The sequence below is a fragment of the Periplaneta americana genome, chromosome 3 (genome assembly GCF_040183065.1).
Source record: "Periplaneta americana isolate PAMFEO1 chromosome 3, P.americana_PAMFEO1_priV1, whole genome shotgun sequence".
Classification (NCBI taxonomy): Eukaryota; Metazoa; Arthropoda; class Insecta; order Blattodea; family Blattidae; genus Periplaneta; species Periplaneta americana.
The window spans coordinates 162258305-162280548 of record NC_091119.1 but is presented as its reverse complement, the minus strand read 5'-3'; the positions used below and the strand labels follow the sequence as shown (position 1 = coordinate 162280548).

General features: G+C 36.4%; 1 protein-coding gene across 1 annotated transcript in view; it reads right to left on the bottom strand.

Annotated features, from left to right (window-relative positions):
* The window catches only part of LOC138697070 (homeotic protein ocelliless-like), an 82352-nt gene extending 77372 nt beyond the window's left edge, over positions 1–4980 (bottom strand). Inside the window, exons 1-2 of the mRNA XM_069822666.1 lie at positions 4840–4980; positions 4002–4121 (exon numbers count right to left, since the gene is read on the bottom strand). Of these exons, the coding sequence (XP_069678767.1) occupies positions 4002–4121; positions 4840–4980 (261 nt within the window). The remainder of the gene's footprint in view (positions 1–4001; positions 4122–4839) is intronic.
* Positions 4981–22244: the final 17264 nt, after the last annotated feature.

Here is a 22244-nt window from a genome sequence, read left to right as displayed (position 1 = left end):
TATAAATAAGCTGTTCAGTGTATTATAACGACGAAAGCCATTTTTCGTAGATTACTGTTAAGGGTACAGTAAATACCTACAATTCAAAATGAATCGATTTTAGTAAAAAATAGTAAAGCAGTTTAATAACGATGACATTAGCCGATGATATTTTTCGCGGTATATTAATAATTAGGGCACGATGGACATATTCTCCATCAGTGGACAGCTAATGGTTAATATCAGATTTATTATGGAATTTGATTCGTACAATTAAATTGCGCGATCCTACATAGGCTACTGCTGCACGAAGGCCGTATGGAACATGGATAATATTATATATAATTATACTTTCGATTGGAGGTCAATGATAGCGCTACACGTGGCCCTTGCAGACAGCAAAGAAGAGGAAAATTGTTTAGAAATTGAACTGCTTATCTCTTGGAACCACGTGGATCGTTGGAGGAGTGTAACACTCTTTGGAACAGCTGGAACAGCTTATTTCACGAAAGTGTTTCGTATCGAAACAGTTTCAACTGTGAAACAGTTTCAAATAAACTGTTCCAGCTTTTTTTTTTTTTTTTACCTATTCTACAGGGACATCATTTTATTTTTACTAACATTTTTAATATTAACCTGGCTATACCTTTAGAGAACCGGAAAAACCGTTCGCTACCCCCTTCCACAACTGGAGTTCGATGATACTGGCGTAAAACACAAACAAATCACTTTACTAGGTATAGGAGGGAAGAAAAGTACTTCATCAATTTACGTAAACTAGGAAATATCGCGATTTTGAATTCGATAATTTTCATTAGGTTTTTATTTAATCAAAATGCAGTAGTGTATTAAGAATAAGTGTTTTTACTCACGAACTGAGCTATCCATGCGAACGTATTCATTATGCAGTGTATATTATACTGTCTACAGCCCATTAGCGTACAATATAGAGAATGAAGTTCAATTGAAAAATAATCATAATATGGATATTTAAACACATTTTTGAAAATGGTAGCCGTTCATTTCGATAGCCTACAGGCTTCAGTTCTTTTGTGCATATTATCGCATATAGACTATTGCATCTAATTCCAATTACCAGTTTCGTCCTTCGTACTAGTAACTCATGTTGAAATAATTCTGTACCTACTCTATAAAAGAGTACCTTATGTACTGTAAATTCAATCTTCACTTCTGCCCGACCAGCACAGATAAAATTACTCAGACATGTTATCTACTGCCCGTCCAAGTGGTTATGCCACAGGATCGTAGAATGGAGGGAAATCACGTGACAGTTAATTACTTAACGAGGCCCTTTTATTTAAGTTATTTTAAACAGTTATATAATATTACGTAAACGTCCAATTCCTAACAGAAATTAATGTTTTCAGAAAAGAGCTAAGACAGACCTGGTTTTACAGAGGGCCGTGCAGAAGCAGGTGGGGGAAATCAGGATGCGACGTAGGCAAACGGACAGTACCTTTGCGAAAATATGATTCAATATTAAAAGTTCTTTCGTCACTGGAAAATGCGAACATATTTCTGGAACGTACTATACTCAGTAACTCAGTGCTGTTTACTATAAGCGGCCTTAATTCTGTCTGGAGAACAGTTGAAACTTCATTAGTAGAAGGGGTGGGAGTGAAGTACATTCATAAACTCAGGTACAATAAAAATTGAAGTAAAAATAAAATGATGTCCCTGTAGTTCCCCGTACTTCAATCATCAACCCTGTTACTGTTACATTGTCTATATTTTACTTTGTAATAATCGATCGTGAGTTCATACATAGCTTTTTTCTCGAAATTGACCTCTTCTAGCTGGCCACTATGAGACTCAAACTAGATTATTCCGGATTTGGAGTTTAGTTTAAACGATAAATTATATATGTGCTGAGTATTGCCATTTTTGGTCAGACCAGAAACTTCCTCATAGACGATGTAGCCGTGATCCCTCAGAGCTTGAGCCATCGTGTCCCGAATGCGATGGTGCCCACTATTACGCAGTACCTCTCCAAAAGGAGAGAAAGAAGGAAATATAATTTTTGAAAATAATTTGGAATATTTAATTTTAAGGTGATAAAAAGAAAAGAACGCAGAGATAATTTTATTTCCTGTGCTGAAGAAATGAAAATCTCCGAAATATCTGAATCATTTTACTTTCTCTTTAGAAAAATAATTTAATTGTAATGCTCTAACAAAATAAGATTTCTAGATTTTCAAGGATATATAGCTACGTTTTCAACATTCCGCAAAAGCTGTTTAGGTCATACCCTTTGTTATGTTTGTATACCCATTCGATTATATGCAGATATTTCTCCTAATGGAGGATTCTGTTCGTATTCAGTACACATGTAGGCTATCAATTTACTCAGGAATTGTACACTTGAAATGTGTTATAGTTATACTTGAATAACTAGGGCTATGAAAAGGCAGCAGTTAAAGCTAGTGATGGTACCGACTATAGCTGCGGCGGGTGGAATGGGGTGAATTTCCCCTACAATTTGACGTAAGCAGTTTCAGCAGCATTCTTTTTTCACCCACTCTTTCCAACACAGCTTAATTTCTTATTCTTCCTGTCCATTTCACACGTTCCATTCTTCTCCATATCTACATTTCAAATGCTTCTATTCGCTTCTCTTCACTTGTCCATGTTTCTGCCCCATACAATGCCACACTCCCTACAAAGCACTTCATTACTCTCTTCCTTAGTTCATTTTCCAGAGGTCCGCAGAAGATGCTTCTTTTTCCATTAAAAGCTTCCTTGGTCATTGCTATCTTCTTTTTGACTTCCTGGCAGTAGGTCATATTATATATAGCCTATATATATATATATATATATATATATACATATATATATATAATTAGGCCTATATACGTTTCGACACCTGAGGAATTCAAAAATGGAAAAATAAGAACATACTGCTATTAAAGAAAGTTTTTCAAAACATGTTGAAGATAGTCTTTTTTTACCTACTGTAACTTTTGTATAGACCTATTGAGTTCGTTCAGGAAATCATAAATAGGAAAATAATAAGGCGTGTTCCATATTCTACTCACCTTGTAGCGTCTGTAATATAATGTAACATGTTCGCAAAATGTCCTCCATATGTGGAGGGTATAGATGGCAAGTAAATGTTGGTCCACAATAAACCGGGAACGAGAACGGAAATGTTAAAATAAATGTATTTAAATGTGAGTATTCACAATTTACGACAAGCTTTCCGGAGCCCGGGAGCGGGAACGTGAAAGTTAATTGTGAATGCTTACAATATTTTCGTTCTCGTTCTCGTTTCCGTTCCCGGTTTATTGTGGAACAGCTTCAACTAAAGAAATAAAAATTCACAATGTCCTTATGGTGACATTAAATTGTTGAGCAACACGTGAAACGTATAACGAAAAGATGTAATCGTAACCCCTATTAATGTCCGTTTAATTTTATTCGGACTACTAGACATTTTTAAAACCATAAAGTTTCTGAGCAGAGAACAACACGCATTACCTATACGTAATACCGCATAATGGAGCGCAAATCTGATGTGGACGTACGGCGCTGTGCCTGCAGTCCCGATTTATCGAGTTAGGCACATTGCGATTCTTGCTACGCTCCACTCCACTAAAAATCACCTAGATTTAACCCTCCCTCGCCAGCCCCATTTCTATCGACATCTCCCCCTATTCCTCTCGGTCAAGCTACCGCCCCAAACGTCTGATAAAAACCTAGTTAACTTGCTAGTTAAGCTTCATTAAATTCGTCCAAACACAGCATTAACCAGTGTTGCATTCCACATACAAATGTTGCGCCGCGTCTTCTTTGCCAGGTCCTACGCTCGTTCTGGTGTTCTGGCCAATTCAGAATCTGAGTTCGGTTCCTAACGGAGACATGAAGAGCTTATTGCACTTATTTAGGGACTGAGTGTTCCCTGTTATCTCGACTTTGTGTTGTGTTGCTATACCAATCCAACAGCCTGACCATTAAATCTCCTTACCGATTCACATTGAATTTACAACTTGTGTTGAGCACACCTGTGGTCCAGCCGTCCAGGCAACATAGAGAGTTTCTCCAGGTACTACGGTTCCCCTGTGAAATCCCAACAATTCACCACCACCACCACCACCATCGTAATCATCATCACAAGTCCACACCTGTGGAGTAATGGTTAGCGAGTCTGACCGTGAAACCAGGTGGCCCGGGTTTGAATCCCAGTCGGGGCAAGTTACCTGGTTGAGGTTTTCCCTCAACCCAATATGAGCAAATGCTGGGTAACTATGGTACTGGACCCCGGACTCATTTCACCATCTCGTTCAGACGCTAAATAATCTAAGATGTTGATACAGCGTCGTAAATTAACCTACTAAAATAAATCATCACAATCGTCATCACCATCATTATCATTATCATTATCATTCCAGCACCATCATCATTATCATCCCATCACCATCATTATCATTCTAGTACCATCATTATCATCATCATCCCATCACCATCATTATCATTCCAGCACCATCATTATCATTCCAGCACCATCATTATCATCATCATCCCATCACCATCATTATCATTCCAGTACCATCATTATCATCATCCTATCACCATTATTAGGCCTATCATTCCAGCACCATCATTATCATCATCCCATCACCATCATTATCATTCCAGCACCATCATTATCATCCCATCACCATCATTATCATTCCAGTACCATCATTATCATCATCCTATCACCATCATTAGGCCTATCATTCCAGTACCATCATTATCATCATCCTATCACCATCATTAGGCCTATCATTCCAGTACCATCATTATCATCATCCCATCACCATCATTATCATTCCAGCACCATCATTATCATCCCATCACCATCATTATCACACCATCATCGTCATCACCCTGATCATCATGACCATCACAATCGTCATCACCATCGCCGTCACCATCATCATCATCATCATCATCTCTTTCACCATCATCATCATAGCCATTATCACCATCACCATTCATTACGAATGCAATGTAGACGTATCGCGTGTGATGCACTCTGGGTAGTCTCTTACGAAATAAACAAGTCTACTCTTCTCGGCATTAGCTACATCTATGAACCATTCTTCTAGAGTCGGGACAAATAACAGCAAGATAAGGGCCCTGCCATTACAACAAAAAGTCATGAGTAAAGTATTTTTTAATAGTTTCAACAAGCATATCGAACAGTATTAAGTGTAAATGACTTATTTAAGAATGTAGAGCTGATGCTGCTACTGCTACTCCTATCGCTACCACCACCACCACCACCATCACCACCACCACTACCACCGCCATCGCTACTACCACCACCACCACCACCACCGCCACCGCTACTACCGCCACCACTACCACCACTATTACCACCGCTACCGCTACTACTACCACCACCACCAACACTACCATCACCACCACCACTACCACCGCCACCGCTACTACCACCACCACTACCACTACCACCACCACCATCACCACCACCACTACCACCACCACCATCACCACCACCTCTACCATCGCCACCGCTACTACCACCACCACTACCACCACCACCATCACCACCACCACTACCACCGCCACCGCTACTACCACCACCACCACCACTACCACCACCACCACCATCACCACCACCACTACCACCGCCACCACTACCACCGCCACCGCTACCACCACCATCACCACCACCACCACTACCACCGCCACCGCTACTACCACCACCACCACCATTACCACCGCCACCGCTACTACCACTACCACCACCATCACCACCACCACCACCGCTACTACCACCACACCACCACCACCATTACCACCGCTACTACCACCACCACTACCACCGCCACCGCTACTACCACCACCACCACTACCACCACCACCACCACCACTACCACCACCACCACTACCACCACCACCGCTACTATCACCACCACCACCACCGCTATCACCGCCACCACCACCGCCACCGCTACCACCGCCACCGCCACCAGTAACGTACTCGTATTATTAATTCCAATAGCAGTAGTCTAGTATCAACATTACTAGTAACGGTAGCATTAGGCGTAATACGTAGTAGTAATATTAACAGTAGTAAGTCTACCACTAGTAACATGTAGCAATAACAGTAGTAATATTAGTAATACAAGTAATAGTAGTAAAAACCAGTAAAGTACTAGTAATAACAGTAGTAATAATAATAGCATAATAGTACTAGTACTAGCTTACTAGCAATAGGAACAGTCTGCAGTAGTAATAGCAATATAGGCAGGCAATATTCAAAGCATAGCGCTTCCATTCTCGAGTAGCGCATGATACCTGTCACAGTGACAAAATCAAGATGTTCAAATCACACCCCACCAATATATAATAGTAATTGTAACAGTAACATATATCAATAGGGCCTACATTATAATTGACAACAGTAAGCCTATTAGAAATAAAGACTATACACAATGCTCAATAAGGTAAAATAGTTTGGGGTCAGTCATAGATGTGAAAGTATCCAGTGTTTCTGTTGAGCTATAGGCATTCTCCAGCTTGCACCGTGACACTACTTTACTTTATCGTCCTACAAAATTTATCACCCTAGGCCGGGTTTGAACTCGCGGACCTAGGATCCATTATAACCACTAGACCACCAAGAACTTCTAGGTTCTCTTATTAGAACCAGAACGTTTACTTTATTGTATTCATCAGACAAAGGAAATGACAGTAGAAACATCATTTTGGTTTTAAAACGAAGATCTCCAGTTTTATGAAGTATTAAATTTTAAGACTGTAACTGGAGGTGAAGACGCTCGAGTAACGAAGGAAATCGGAGGTATTTCTGCTCCTAACTTCCTTGTCTGTTTCCTATAATCAGTGAATTAATTATAAGTTAAATAATGAAGAGCAGTCTATGAAATCCTTAATGGTCGGAAGACGTTTTGCTGTCTAATTCGTCTTAATGAAAGTGACGTGCAGTCCTGTTCTGTTTTGCGTATCTTTATACGGCGCGATAATTAGCTCTGTGACGTAATCCTAATGAGACAAATGACAACTGCGACCCCTCTGCTCGCGCAGCTCTGCGTGTGGTTCGGTGAATAGGTAAGGCGCCTTAATTGTGCCTCCGCGTTGTTCTCTGTTACATCAGTGTTAATTTAGAAGTTATTAGTCGACTCATTGCAGCGAATAAATATTTAAATGCGGAAAAAAGGCAATAAAACACAAGATCTCATACAAGCGTTCCTATCTCTATGTGCTCTAGTTTTGTATTGCATACGTCTTAAATGTTCCATTCCGAAAATTTAGGAATTAGATATGACGAGGGGTATAACAAAGTTTCCCCTGTGTATCACAAGTAGAATTTCACTTTGACATATACTTATGCTGTACAGTAAGTAAGGCCGGTCGTCAAATAAAAAACAGTAACTAAAAACAATTGTGTATCAAGTTAAGGCATATTCCACCATCAACATAAAAATTTACAGGGAACTCGATTCCCACATACTCCCTCCATTCCAAAATATGGTAGGCCTATAGTAACAAACAAAACAAGTTTGATTATTGTGCATGCGCGCACGATAATGTTTTGTGATGCGTTATTTTGTTCAGTAGTGAAGGGACTATCAGACAGTGCAGATGTGAATGTTTGTAGTCTTCTGTAGTGCATCAAACTATCACCATCATCATCATCATCATCATCATCATCTGCATTACGGTATGGACCATAAGATCTGTTCCACTCCAATCAAATCAAAACTGGTCCCGCCATCTTTTTGTGGGTCTTCCTGGGTTTCTTCTCCCACGGGGGTCGTGATTGTATATTGTTCTAGTAATTGATGTTTCTGGCATACGATGTATATGCTCCCTCCAATTGTTTTGATGTCTTCTTATTATATCTATAATATTATGCATGTTCAATTCAGATCTAATGTCTTCACTTCTCTTTTTATCAAGTAGTGTACACAAACCTCAAAAATTTCATTTCAATAGCCTCAATTCTTCTCTCGTCTTTCTTCCTTAAAACCCAGTTCTCACATCCATACAGTAAAGCTGGTAAAGCCATCACTTTGTAAAACTTTAGTAATGTTTCTTTCCGAACTTTCATACCTAAAGTTCGACGTATTGTTCCACAAAAATAATTAAAAGCATTTAACTTATCATCTATTTCTCGGCTCTTGTTATAAGTGACGTTGCAGCCTAGATATTTGAACGTATTCACTTGTTATATGGTTTTATTGTTTAGTAAAATTTTTGTTCTGATTGGATAAGATCCTAAGAATGCCATTATTTTTGTTTTATCTGCGGAAATAATCATATTATATTTACTGGCAACTTCATTCAATTTAATAATTGCTATTTGCAGATCATTTTCGCTACGGCTGACAATTACTTGATCGTCTGCAAATAAAAGTGCTGTAAAATTTACATTGTCAATATTAAAATGTTTAATCTTCTCAAACCAAAGTCTTGTTATTTCATCTATATATATATATATACATACATACATTATATATATACATACATATATTGAAAAGAGTGGGTGAGAGAGGGCACCCTTGTCGAACTCCTTGGTTTATTTCGGCCATTTTGCTTGTGCTATCTTGTATTTTAATCTGTATGACATTATTTCTGTATAAACTTTGTATCGTTTTGATAAGGTGTGGAGGTACTCCTCTATTGAATAGTATGTCCCATAATAATTCTAGGTCTACTCGTTCGAAAGCCTTCTCATAGTCTATAAAAGCGAAATATGTTGGCAAATTAAATTCGCGACGTTTTTCTATAGTCGGTTATTAATGTGCAACGGCATTACAGAACAAAGTATGGTATAGATTCATCCAATAGAACTACAATCCGTCCACACCTAAGGAGTAACGGTCAGCGCGTCTGGCAGCGAAACCAGGTGGCCCGGGTTCGATTCCCAGTCGGGGAAAGTTACCTGTGTGATGTCAAATTAATAAAAGAAAAAACAAACATCGTTTTGAGAGAAGCAAATTAACATAAAAACTGCAATAAATTACAACCCGTTTTTATACGACTGTTGTGCCTTAGATGTTCTATTCTACATTGACTGGGTTGGTGTTAGGCATCTGCTGTAGTGTTCCTAGTGTTCCTGTTGCAGAAAATGTATTTCATTTCTGTTCATAATGAACTATTTAAATATTATAGTTTGATATATTGGATGTACAACATGGTTTTAGAAAAGGCAAGTCTTGTATAGACTGTTTATTTATTATCACTCAACTTATAGAAAAACGAAGTCTATTCTATATCTAGCTAGTTCTTTTGCTACTAATGTTACCCCTCCTGTTCTATAAAGACTAGTTACGTTCCAAGTGCCAAATCTCAAATCCTTATTCCTTTGCTGTGGTCGTGCCAGAGAATCAGTCCTATTCCGAGGCTTATTATAGGGATACGTAACAAGCTGTTTTTTACGGTGATGGGTTGTTAGCCCTTCGCCCAACCCCCAAGCTGGAGGACCACCCCTTATCGGCTGTCCACGACTGCTTATTCAATATATTCGCAGCTACCCTCCATATCTGGAGGCCGTCTCCTCTATCCGCAACCTGAGGACGCGCCATGCCGTGGTGATAGGGACCCACAATACATGGCTACTTATGTATGTTAAACACCTCATTACATTGGACGTATTTTCTTGGAATCGGACATATTTCTATGCTTTTACATGGTCAATATATCCTCTATGGTTGAGGTTTTTCCGGAGTTTTCCCTCAATCCAATATGAGCAAATGCTGGGTAACTTTCGGTGTTGGACCCCGGACTCATTTCATCGGCACTATCACCGTCATCTCATTCAGACGCTAAATAACCTAGATGCTGATAAAGCGTCGTAAAATAACCTACTAAAACTACAATCCGTAAATGGTACACTGATTTTAAGGCAACGTTCTTCGCAAGCGGTTGCGATTTCTTCCGTACCGACTACAGTTGTTGCAAGCCCTAAAACCAGAGGACAAAGTGCTACGAAGAAATTTCTGCATAAGTATGCAGACTTTAATTGAAAACGATGATGAATTTATTCGTTCCGTGGTGTTTTCTGACGGAGCCACTTTTCAACTTTCTGGCAAGGTGAACAGACATAACCTCAGAATCTGGGTGTCAGAAAATCAGCGTACCTACGTGGAGCTTGACTATAGGCTTGATGCGTCCCGTGTGTCCCCCAATTGAACATCTGTAAGGTAAGGAACTAAATTTTTTATGCTCGACCATGCCGAAATGTAGTAATTATACACCTGTAGCAGTCCCTTAATGCATGTCATTAAAGTACACCTATTCATTAAAGTTCAGGTTTTCGATTATTCTCGGATATGCAATCGAAAGACAACTATCGATAGGTCATGGAGGCTATAAATCCAATACTGTCGCAGAAGGTTATGTTCTGTTACTATAATAATTAGCGTTAATTGTAAATAATATTCAAATAAATTAAATTTGTCATCTCGTTTTTCAATGTCGAATTCAATTTCAAGGTTATATCAAGGCTAATGTTTATCTTACTCTCTCGATTATATCAAGGTCGTCGACATTAGTTTCCCGGAAAAAATCAATACTTTCGAGTCTGTGCACATCTCACAATTCTTTTGTTTTTATTGGGTTATTTTACGACGCTGTATCAACATTTAGGTTATTTAGCGTCTGAATGATATGAAGGTGATAATACCGGTGAAATGAGTGCGGGGTCCAGCACCGAAACTTACCCAGCATTTGCTCGTATTGCGTTGAGGGAAAACCCCGGAAAAACCTCAACCAGGTAACTTGCCCCGACCGGGATTCGAACCCGGGCCACCTGGTTTCGCAGCCAGACGCGCTGACCGTTACTCCACAGGTGTGGACTCTCACAATTCATGAGGTAGGCTATTGCACTCACTCACATAACAATAACATGAAGTCCACACCTGTGGAGTAACGGTCAGCGCGTCTGGCCGTGAAACCAGGTGGCCCGGGTTCGAATCCCGATCGGGGCAAGTTACTTGGTTGAGGTTTTTTCCGGGGTTTTCCCTCAACCCAATACGAGCAAATGCTGGGTAACTTTCGGTGCTGGACCCCGGACTCATTTCACCGTCATTATCACCTTCATCTCATTCAGACGCTAAATAACCTTAGATGTTGATACAGCGTCGTAAAATAACCTAATAAAATAAATAAAAAAATAACATGAATACTTACGAATAATTTCAAGTTAGAAATATAGTCGAGCATAAAAAGTCGTATGAAACTTGCCTATAATGGTAATTAATATGCTCGTATGAAAATTATGAAACTCGCTTGCGCTCGTTTCATAAACATCCTCGCGTCTTAATTACTACCATTATAGGCTTGTTGCATAATGTACTATTATAGTTTCTCTTTTCATTGTTACTATATTCAGGCACCTCAGATTCATAGAACGTAAATTACGTGTGTTCGAAACTGGAAAGTTCTTTTTTTGTAGGAGCCCTGTAATTTTTGGTCAGTTTGGAGCAGTAATTCTCGCTCGACAGAGATTTGAATCGGCTGTCTTTTCGTGTGACGAGCGAGTGCATTGCTTCCTCATTACCGCTAATCGATGTTCGACTTTAATTGTGCTCACAAATGTGTGACGCGAGCCCCTCGTCACTTGAGGCGGGTCGCAGGTGGCGCGCTGCGTCCCCCGCGCCGCAATACGCTAATGCTCGCTGAATAACAGCCGCACAATGAGGCCCTGTTCAGCGCTCCCCTTCTTCCAGCATCGGCAAGGCTCAAACCAGGGCCGTCCATCGATGAAGATGGCAACAAAACGTCACTCCTCAATATTATCCATTCCCTCCCACCGCACATCCTCGTACTCATCTTATTTCATGTACTATAACTGTTCCTCGACTTTGGAATTCCTACGAGTTATGACAAACTGTCAGATAACAAACCAATTTAAAAATAAATTAAGAAAGTATTTATCAACTAGCCGTACCCGTGCGCTCCGCTGCACCCGTTAGAAATAAATATAAAGTAATTACATAATTAAAATAGGACATTTGATCCAGGGAACATTCGTGTTTGATAGAAGGATAAATCGTTTAATATGTTACTTAATTTAAATTGTATTTAAATAATTAAAATGCGATCATCTTGGTCCAGAGACCACTCATTTGGTGCAATGACAATTCCTTTAACATGTTTCTTAATTTTATTACATGCATCCATACTTTAATGAAGACTGACATATCATTTAGATTTAATGTGTATAGTTTATTTTACTTGCTATATGTTTCCATTGAATTATGATAATAACTTAATTTTAACCCTTGTTTTCTACGTATTCAGTAAATGGCGCTTGGGCCACTATGGTTCTGAACCCTTCAAATAACTTAAATAACTTAAATTATATTATATTATATTATATTACATAAAAATGTGTTGATAACGGATGTACACCGATAAGTAAGTTTTTAATTTGTTATGGGGGCTCTTGAATCTCAGGAGGAACAAATTTTATTTTACAACAGCGCAACATAATCTTCTTGCTCATTACCCAATTTTTTTGCATTGCATTTAATGCATATGTATTTTATGTATTTTAACACGATTCAATTGGGCATAGTTAAAATTGGGATTATAAAATATTGGAATGCTAAGCTAACATATTATTACTGCATACTAAATCAATACACTCTTGTGGCTCGTTAATTATCTGAGATAAACATTATTTTAAGAAATATAGGAAACGAATGCATAGAATTGCCTATCAAGTTGTTTGTGCATAAGAATCTATTTTAATCTTACCTGTCCTCAATTCACTCCGAAGTTACTGTAATAACATTATAGCATTATGTCCATCTAGATAAACTACACTTTCCAATGGTGAACTAATAATTAATTACACAAATCGGTTAATTTAGCTTCCTTTATTACTTCATACAAACACAGAAACATTCTCTGTAGGCTATTGATTCATAGCTTTCGATTGTTGTTGACCAAGGCCCCTTATAGACGAATTCATTTGTTTATTTCATTACACCGCCTTAGATGGCAGTTATTTTAATTTTGAAACTCATTTATCTCATTAAATATCAGTCCTATGAAAATTTTCCAAAGGATAAAATTTATCGGAAATGATTTTTAAAGAAAGTTTTGTTATGTAATATTTTTTCACAAAAATCAATAATAAGCGAGATATTTCGATTTATTTAATTGAGGCCCCCTTATAACCCCCCTTTTAAATAATGTATTTTGAATGCCATATAGCCTAAAATCTAAGTTACAACGAACTTAATTTATATTCCAATTTTCATCGAAATCGGTTCAGCCATTATCGCGTGAAAAGGCAACAAACATACAGACAGACAGACAGACAGACAGACATACAAACAAAAATTAAAAAAAAACGATTTTCGGTTTCAAGGTGGTTAATTATATATGTTAGGACCAATTATTTTTGGAAAATCGAAAATTACCAGAAAAATTTCGGCTACAGATTTATTATTAGTATAGATTCACGTTATCATCAGTAGTTGCTTCAATTTGTTCAATTCTTTAAATGCTTATGCATGTAACAGGATAAATATTTAAATTATCTCATCACCATATTATTATTACTATTATTATTGTTATTATTGTTATTATTATTATTATGATTATTATTATTATTATTATTATTATTATTATTATTACTACTTACTGGCTTTTAAGGAACCCGGAGGTTCATTGCAGCCCTCACATAAGCCCGCCATTGGTCCCTGTCCTGAGCAAGATTAATCCATTCTCTATCATCATATCGCACCTCCCTCAAATCCATTTTATTATTATTATTATTATTATTATTATTATTATTATTATTATTATTATTATCATTACTACCACTACTATCACTGTTGTCACTGGCTGTTGTCTGGCCACTGCTGTTGTACAGCACATTAAATATAAGTATATAAATAAATAAAATAAATTATTATACTTACTTACTGGCTTTTAAGGAACCCGAAGGTTCATTGCCGCCCTCACATAAGCCCGCCATCGATTCCTATCCTGAGCAAGATTAATCCAGTCTCTACCATTATATCCCACCTCCCTCAAATCTATTTTAATATTATCTTCCCATCTACGTCTCGGCCTCCCCAAAGGTCTTTTTCCCGCCGGCCTCCCAACTAACACTCTATATGCATTTCTGAATTCGCCCATACGTGCTACATGCTCTGCCCATCTCAAACGTCTGGATTTAATGTTCCTAATTATGTCAGGTGAAAAATACAATCTATTATTATTATTACCATTACTACTACCATTATTATTATTATTATTATTATTATTATTATTATTATTATTATTATTATTATTATCATCATCATCATTACTACTACCACTACTATCACTGTTGTCACTGGCTGTTGTCTGGCCACTGCTGTTATACAGTACATTAAATGTAACTAAATAAACAAATAAATAAAATAAATAAATAAATGAATAATAATAATTATTATTATCATTACTACTACTATTATTATTACTATTATTATTATTATTATTATTATTATTATTATTATCATCATCATCAATGTTCATTATTGTTTCACTAACACTACTTATCTAACTTTTGCTATTTACTTTTACTCTTATTATCTACTGTTACATTGTTAGGGCCTACTACTCACCGTCATATTATACAGGGTGATTCATAAGGTAATGTAAAGGTAAAATAAAACTAAAATGTTCTATACAACTTTTCCCGCAAATCCTTACTTTCAGCGTTATGATGCATAATGTTCTATCTTGCTAGACATAAAAAAAAATGGGCCAGTAAAGCCTTCGGATGTGTCACGTTCGCCTACATAGCGACTGCGGTAGATGTTTGTTATTCGTACATCCCACTACAGTTGTTTCCGACCTGATAGGACTTTGTTTACTGTAAGTAGGTAGCTATGTTTAGTTGCATGGCGCTGTAACAGTTCCTACCGTCACAACGTCTCGTAGGTACACATTCATTCTGTCATTAGTTGAGTATGCTTCAGTTGTGTACGATACGATAGATCGTGCGGCAGAATAGTGCTTGGTCAGCCAGATCACCGGACTTCTACTTTTGGGACCGTCTGAAGACGCTCGTTTATGCCACTTAAATTCCCAAAGTAGAAGACGTACACCAGCGAAATCAAAATGGCTATGAAACTGTTCGAATGAGTTGAACGGGGTCTTTAAAATTCCAAGATCATTATAAACCTAATTACAGTAAACAAAGTCCTATCAGATTGGAATCAACTGTAGTGTCGCTATGTAGATTAATATGACACAGCCAAAGGCTTTACTAGTCCACGTCTTTGATATCTAGCATTCTGCATCATAACTCTGAAAGTAAAGATTTGCGGGAAAAGTTGTACAGAACATTTTAATTTTATTTTTACCTCTACATTACATTCACAAAGTTTGTAAAGGTATTTATGAATCAAACTGTAGCTGTACTTTTTTTTACTTGGTTATTTAACGACGCTGTAGTAGTTGTACTTTCTGGATAACATTTTAATTATTACTGTAATATGTAAGTGTATTGTATTCAATTAATTATTAAAGTTTGGCTGGGCTTTAGCTCTGCCAGTTTAAATATAAATTATTATTATTATTATTATTATTATTATTATTATTATTATTATTATTATTATTATCATCATCATCATTATAGAATACTCGTGGTTCCCTTTATAATGAAAAAAGAAAATTTTTACAATTAAATATATTTTAACGTGTAAAGCTTCTATTCGATACACACAACCCTTCCTCCCACCCCCGGCCAAAAAAGAAAGGATTTTGTACGACGGAAACTACACTGACGCTATTAGACTTCGGTTGCCATGGAAATTCTCAAGTCATATCCGTTAAACTCAACAATGTGAACATTTTCATTCCTATACACAAGAGGAACTCCCATACACAGGGTGTTAAAATATTTCGGGACGTGGTAGTATTCATCCAAACAAAAAGAAAATTTTGCGAGATATTAGTACTTGTTCATCAACGTCATAGGAGATGCTCATTGTGATTTCTATTTAAAAACATTCAATATTCTGAGACGTGGTACTATTCATCCAAACAAGAAGAAAATCTAATACATGGGTCCTAATATTAATATCTTCCGAGATATAAGTACTTGTTCATCAATATCATAGGAGATGCTCAATATGATTTCCATTTAAAAAACATTCAATATTCCGAGAAGCGGTAGTATTCATCCAAACAAGAAGAAAATCTAATACATGGGTCCTAATATTAATATCTTCCGAGATATTAGTACTTGTTCATGAACATCATAGGAGATGCTCGATGTGATTTCCATTTTAAAAACATTCAATATTCTGAGAGGTGATAGTATTCATCAAAACAAGAAGAAAATCTAACATATGAGTCCTAATATTAGTATCTTCCGATATATAAGCACTTGTTCATCAACATCATAGGAGATGCTCAATGTGATTTCCATTTAAAAACATTCAATATTCCGAGAAGTGGTACTATTCATCAAAACAAAATAAGTCTAATACACATTCGTTCTAAAATTAAATTTTGAAGGTATCAAGAGCTTTGAAATTGGTATTATAAGAACACCATATCTTCTAATTGAGCTCTTTTTTATTTAGTATACGGTATCATATCGGAAATGTAGTAAAAAAAAAAGGATGTCAAGGTGTTGAGTCCCTAAGGCTTAGGGCAGAGGAATGCGTTAAAATGCATGGAAGTCACATCGAGCATCTCCTACGATACTGATGGACAAGTACTCATATATCGAAAGATATTAATTTTAGGATCCATGTTTATAAGACCTGGTTTTCTTGTTTTGATGAATATTGTACTATCAGATCTCAAAATATTGAATGCTTTTTTCAACATCCTGTATAGATAACCTACTTGTAAGAGTTTATTATAAATTCATGTGGCTGCACTATATTTAAAAATAATGCTATTCAGTAGTGTTTTAACCTGGACGCAAAACAGACGCGTGCACAATACGTAGGCCTACCTAATTATATAAAGTTAATACAAGGTTGGCATCACTCAAATTAGATGGATAAGTAACAATAACATTTACAAGATATTCTCATATGCTTTATACAGAGTGATTCACGAGGATTTACCGTCCCTTACGGAGCTTATTTCCGAAGACATTCTGAGCAAAAAATGTCCTAATCTCAATATTTTCAGAATCACACTAATTTAAAGTTGCTTGTAAAATACCTTTATTCTTGAGTTTTAATGGTAAAAGAATATTACAGATAAAAAATGAACTATTCAGGAGTATCATTTCTTTAATTAGCTAGTATTCTAAATAATATCAATGAATATTTTTGGTTTCAGTCAATGACTTATCAAACACTTTCAAAATGAATTGTAAAATAATATTATGAAGCTAAAAATGTGGTATGAATTCCATAGTTGCTTTGTACAGTTTTTTTTTTTAATTTTTAATTACAAAATTATATTTTCTTATGCATTTATCACAACAATTGTTACAAATCACGCCACTATTGTAAATTTTTTAAGACTGTACATTTAGGATGCATAATTAAACTGTTAAGAATCAAGTTCCTAAAGTCGTATGATTTGTAATAATTTTTGTGGTAAGTACGTAAGAATGATGTCATTTTTAGTTAAAAATTGAAAAATAAAATCTGTAAAAAACAATTAACAACACATTTTAAGCTTCAGAACACCAGCCAATTAAAGAAATGACACTTCTGAATAGTTCATTCTCTATTTATAATATTTTATTACCCTTAAAACTAAAGAAAAAGGTATTTTACTAAGAACTTCAAATTAATGTAACTCTGAAAATATTAAAGGTGACAATAGGATCTAAAAGAAATGGACCCGGACCTATATCCTCCCATCTATAGGCTATTAATACTTTCAATAAATTTGTTACATAACCCAAGTTTTCGAAATTGATCAAATATGATTCGTCTCTTTACTGTGGCTGAGCTTTTTTCCGTATGAATTGATAGTCTACTACACTACTACACCTCTTTTCAATTACATAAACTTACAATAATAGTAGGTCTAATAGTAATGTTATTGCGATGTACCGAAGTACACAAGTATTCACAAATTTGATTTTTATTACAGTTTCAAATATATTGGCAAAAATAGGAATAAGCGAAATTGGCCTATAGCTGCTGGGTTCCGTATCGTTGCCCTTTTTAAAAATGGGAATCACCTTGAAAATCTTGAAAGCATCAGGAAATACGCCAGTGCTAAGACAATCATTAATGCAACCAGTCCTTGGATCTACAATACGATGAATAATTTGTTTCATAAACTTATTCGAAATATCATAATAATCTTTACTGTTTGTGTTTTCCGTGGAAGAAACAATTTTTAGAATATCACCTGTAGAAATAAATTTCCATTTGGAAACCAACTTGGGCTTATTAAAGTTCGATAATAATTCACTCGCTGAAGTTTCATAGTTCCAACTGAGCATTTATATTCTCAGGAAGATTGGAAAAATATCACTAAATTCATCACACGTAACAACAACCTTATTATTTTTAAGTTGAGTGGCTTTCGATTTAATTAAGAACCATGCCGTTCTGTTTATTATTAGAAGTTTCAATAAGTCTGAAGTAATAATAATAATAATAATAATAATAATAATAATAATAATAATAATAATAATAATAATAATAATGATAATAATAATGATTTATTTAACCTGGCAGAGTTAAGGCCATACGGCCTTCTCTAACACTCAACAAGGAGTAAAAAATGCGTTACAAAAACACTACAAATTTACAAAGTACACTGCAATTTTACACACAAAACTGAATAAGGTAATAATAATAAAATGTAAACAACAAGTAAGAAGAAAACAGACATAATATATAACATAGAGAAATAAAGAAAAAAGCATAATAAAATGTGAACAGCAGGTCAAAAATAAATGAGGCATACAAAGTATAAAAAAATAAGACAATTATTGATGATGATGATGATAATAATAATAATAATAATAATAATAATAAATATGAATAGTAATAATAATAATGATAATAATAATAATAAATATGAATAGTAATAATAATAATGATAATAATAACAATAAATAATAATAATAATAATAATAATAATAATAATAATAATAATAATAATAATAATAATAACAGGCCTAATAGTAATAATAATACTAATAGTAGTAATAAAATAGTGCAGTACAAAGCATACAATGAATACAATATTTTTAAGTACACACAGTAAGGAAAATTATGATTATATATAGCTCAACTTATCACATTAGAGATATACCATTATCGGAAAATATGAAAACAAAAATATAAAATAAGTTAAATATCACTAGAACATAAAAAAAGAAAAAAATGTGAATACGTGGAAACATGCAATACAACACTTGTCATAATAGTAAGTTAGTTTGGAAACTCGTCATAAGATAATTTTCTAACTTGGATTTGAAAGATTTCAATGTTCGGCAGCCCTTGACTTCAGGCGGCAGAGAGTTCCAGTGACGAGAGGTAGCAACAGTGAAAGATGAGGAATACAGAGATGATGTGTGAAGTGGAATTTCTAGCGTGTTATCGCGTTGTGATCGAGTATTAATATTATGATAGCGAGAGAGAGTATGAAAACGACCGAGAGAGTATGAAAACGAGCATTAGCATTCAACTTAGCATTCCTAATGGCATACTTGTATTCTTTATTACACTTTTTATAAGTCTGAAGTATTAAGGAATCTTTAGTGCTATTGGCCAATACAGAGTGTTTCCGAGGTGGTGTTACAAACTTTCAGGAATGATGGCGAAGGGCACATGTAACCATAAGGAACCATAGTCCGGAAATGATAGAGTTGAAAGTTATAAGCAAAAATGGTTGTGTGGAAATGGAATTGTAATTTCGCATCACGTGCCCTCCTTCCCTTACCCTTTGGAACAGTTGTGGAAAGATAGTATGGGCCGGATGTCTCCTACGTGGGTACTTGCCTCGATACAATCTGTGAGCTTGTCTACTGTGCCCATTGGCTCATCCGTATTCGAAAATCAGGTCTGCGTATTCCATTTCACTAGAACTGATCGACTGGACACTGTAACTTGTACACATACACTGCTGTCTACAGACGTGCATATCAGGACCGACCATGTCCGTTACACATTACGCTATCTGCATTGCTTTACTATAGTTTCCTGTCCCCATCCCTGAGACAGCGCACTGAATGGAATACTGTAAGTAGACAACGTAAACAACGTCAGATTAATACAGTATGTGTAAGATGTACAGATAAATACACATAAATAAGGTGTACAGAGGAATAAAATTATTTCATTTCCACACAACTATTTTTGTTTGTAACTTTCGACTCGGTCATTTCCGGACCAGGGTTCCTAATCTCAAATTGATACATGTGCCCTTCGCCATCATCCCTGAAAGTTTGTAACACCACCTCGGAAACATCCTGTATATGAAGACATAACTTTTCTTTCTATATTCTGTAATTCATTATTATACCAATAAACTTTATGAATAATTTCAAGGGAAAAATTGTTCCGGGGCCGGGTATCAATCCCGGGACCTCTGGTTGAACGTACCAGCGCTCTACCAACTGAGCTACCCGGGAACTCCACCCGACACCATCTCAACTTTTCCCTTTATATCAACACAACTCGCGTGGGCTGACGAAACGCCAGAGACCCACATCGAGTGCATACAATCTCTGTGTGACTTGGAATTGTGGTGTACGTCACTGTGTACTTTAACAGAAAACCACAATTCCAAGTCACACAGAGATTGTGTGCACTCGATGTGGGTCTCTGGCGTTTCGTCAGCCCACGCGAGTTGTGTGGATATAAAGGGAAAAGTTGAGACGGTGTCGGGTGGAGTTCCCGGGTAGCTCAGTTGGTAGAGCGCTGGTACGTTCAACCAGAGGTCCCGGGATCGACACCCGGCCCCGAAACAATTTTTCCTTTGAAGTTATTCAAATCTGCTTTACAGGGAGCTTTACCTGAAAGACTAGATTTGAATAAACTTTACGTTCATAGTTATCTGTAAATCTAATCAATTTCAATGGAAGTAACTTGACTCAAAAGAATTTCCATGCCTTATTTACTTCCTAAGAGCAATATAAAATCAGACATTTCATTTTAGGCACCCGGTATTGCCTCTCCACTTCGTGTCCTTCCTTGGTAAGAAAGAGGCAGCTTGATGCTGAATTTTGGGCGTTGCTCATAGGCGCACTTGCGTATTGCCGGCACTTTGGATCTCCCTGAAGGATGTGTATATACCTCCGAATGTTTGCCGTGGAGCCTCTCTCCCTATGCGAGCTGTAACAACGAGGTATTGGGTAAATATCATATGTGGCGCGCAGGGTGTGACTTGGGGCCTGCACGGATGCATACTGAATGAGAACAGCTAATAGAGACAAGCAGGATCTGCTAATAATAATACGGGAAACACCTCCTCTCCTCAATCAGTTGAGCAAATATCCAGCCCGTCGCCAGTTCTGTTCTTTCACGCGCCATCTGGTGTGTATTGAAGACATGTTGTGGTCAGGGGTACAAATTGGCTGTGGTATTATCTTTTTCATCGCACTGTGCACCCTACTTGTTAAGTGACTAGACAGGTGCCTGAAACGGAAATTCTTTCGTCTTTTATTGTCAAAATTGTAAAACTGAGGGCCCATTTACAATGAAAACTTTAGCATCAACGCGAGATTATAAACGTATGGCATGAACATGAGTTTCACCTGACCATTCATAAAGCCAACAGACCGTTGTCAAAACAAAATAATTTATTGAATAGTGTGGTAGATAAAATTGAATGCTTGGACGATGAACTTAGGTTTCTTATACGTAAAGAAAATATCTTATACAAATAACAATATTTAATTCATAATGTTTACATTTTATAACGTGGGGAGATACTATATTAGCTAATAATATTACAATTACAAGCATTTGTGTGAAGTACACAGAAAAACATGGATCATAGTTGGGGGAAATTACGGTACCAGTAACTCTTAAAATATTGAACAGAAATGTGAATTTTGAATTGGGATTTGATAAAACTTCGGAGGTTCCTGAAGGTTGTCAAAACGGATGGCTGATACTTGCTCCACAGTCTACTATATACAGTCACGAAGCTTAATACTTACTAAATATGCAAACATAGACAGTTGAAATATGCATCCATAGATAGTTGCTCATCACCAGGATCGCTACTATCGCCTCATCACAGACTCTTTCCCTAGCAGACGATAAAATGTATTGTACTTTCGATATCGTGTTCTTTTGAAAAAATTAAAACCTTCC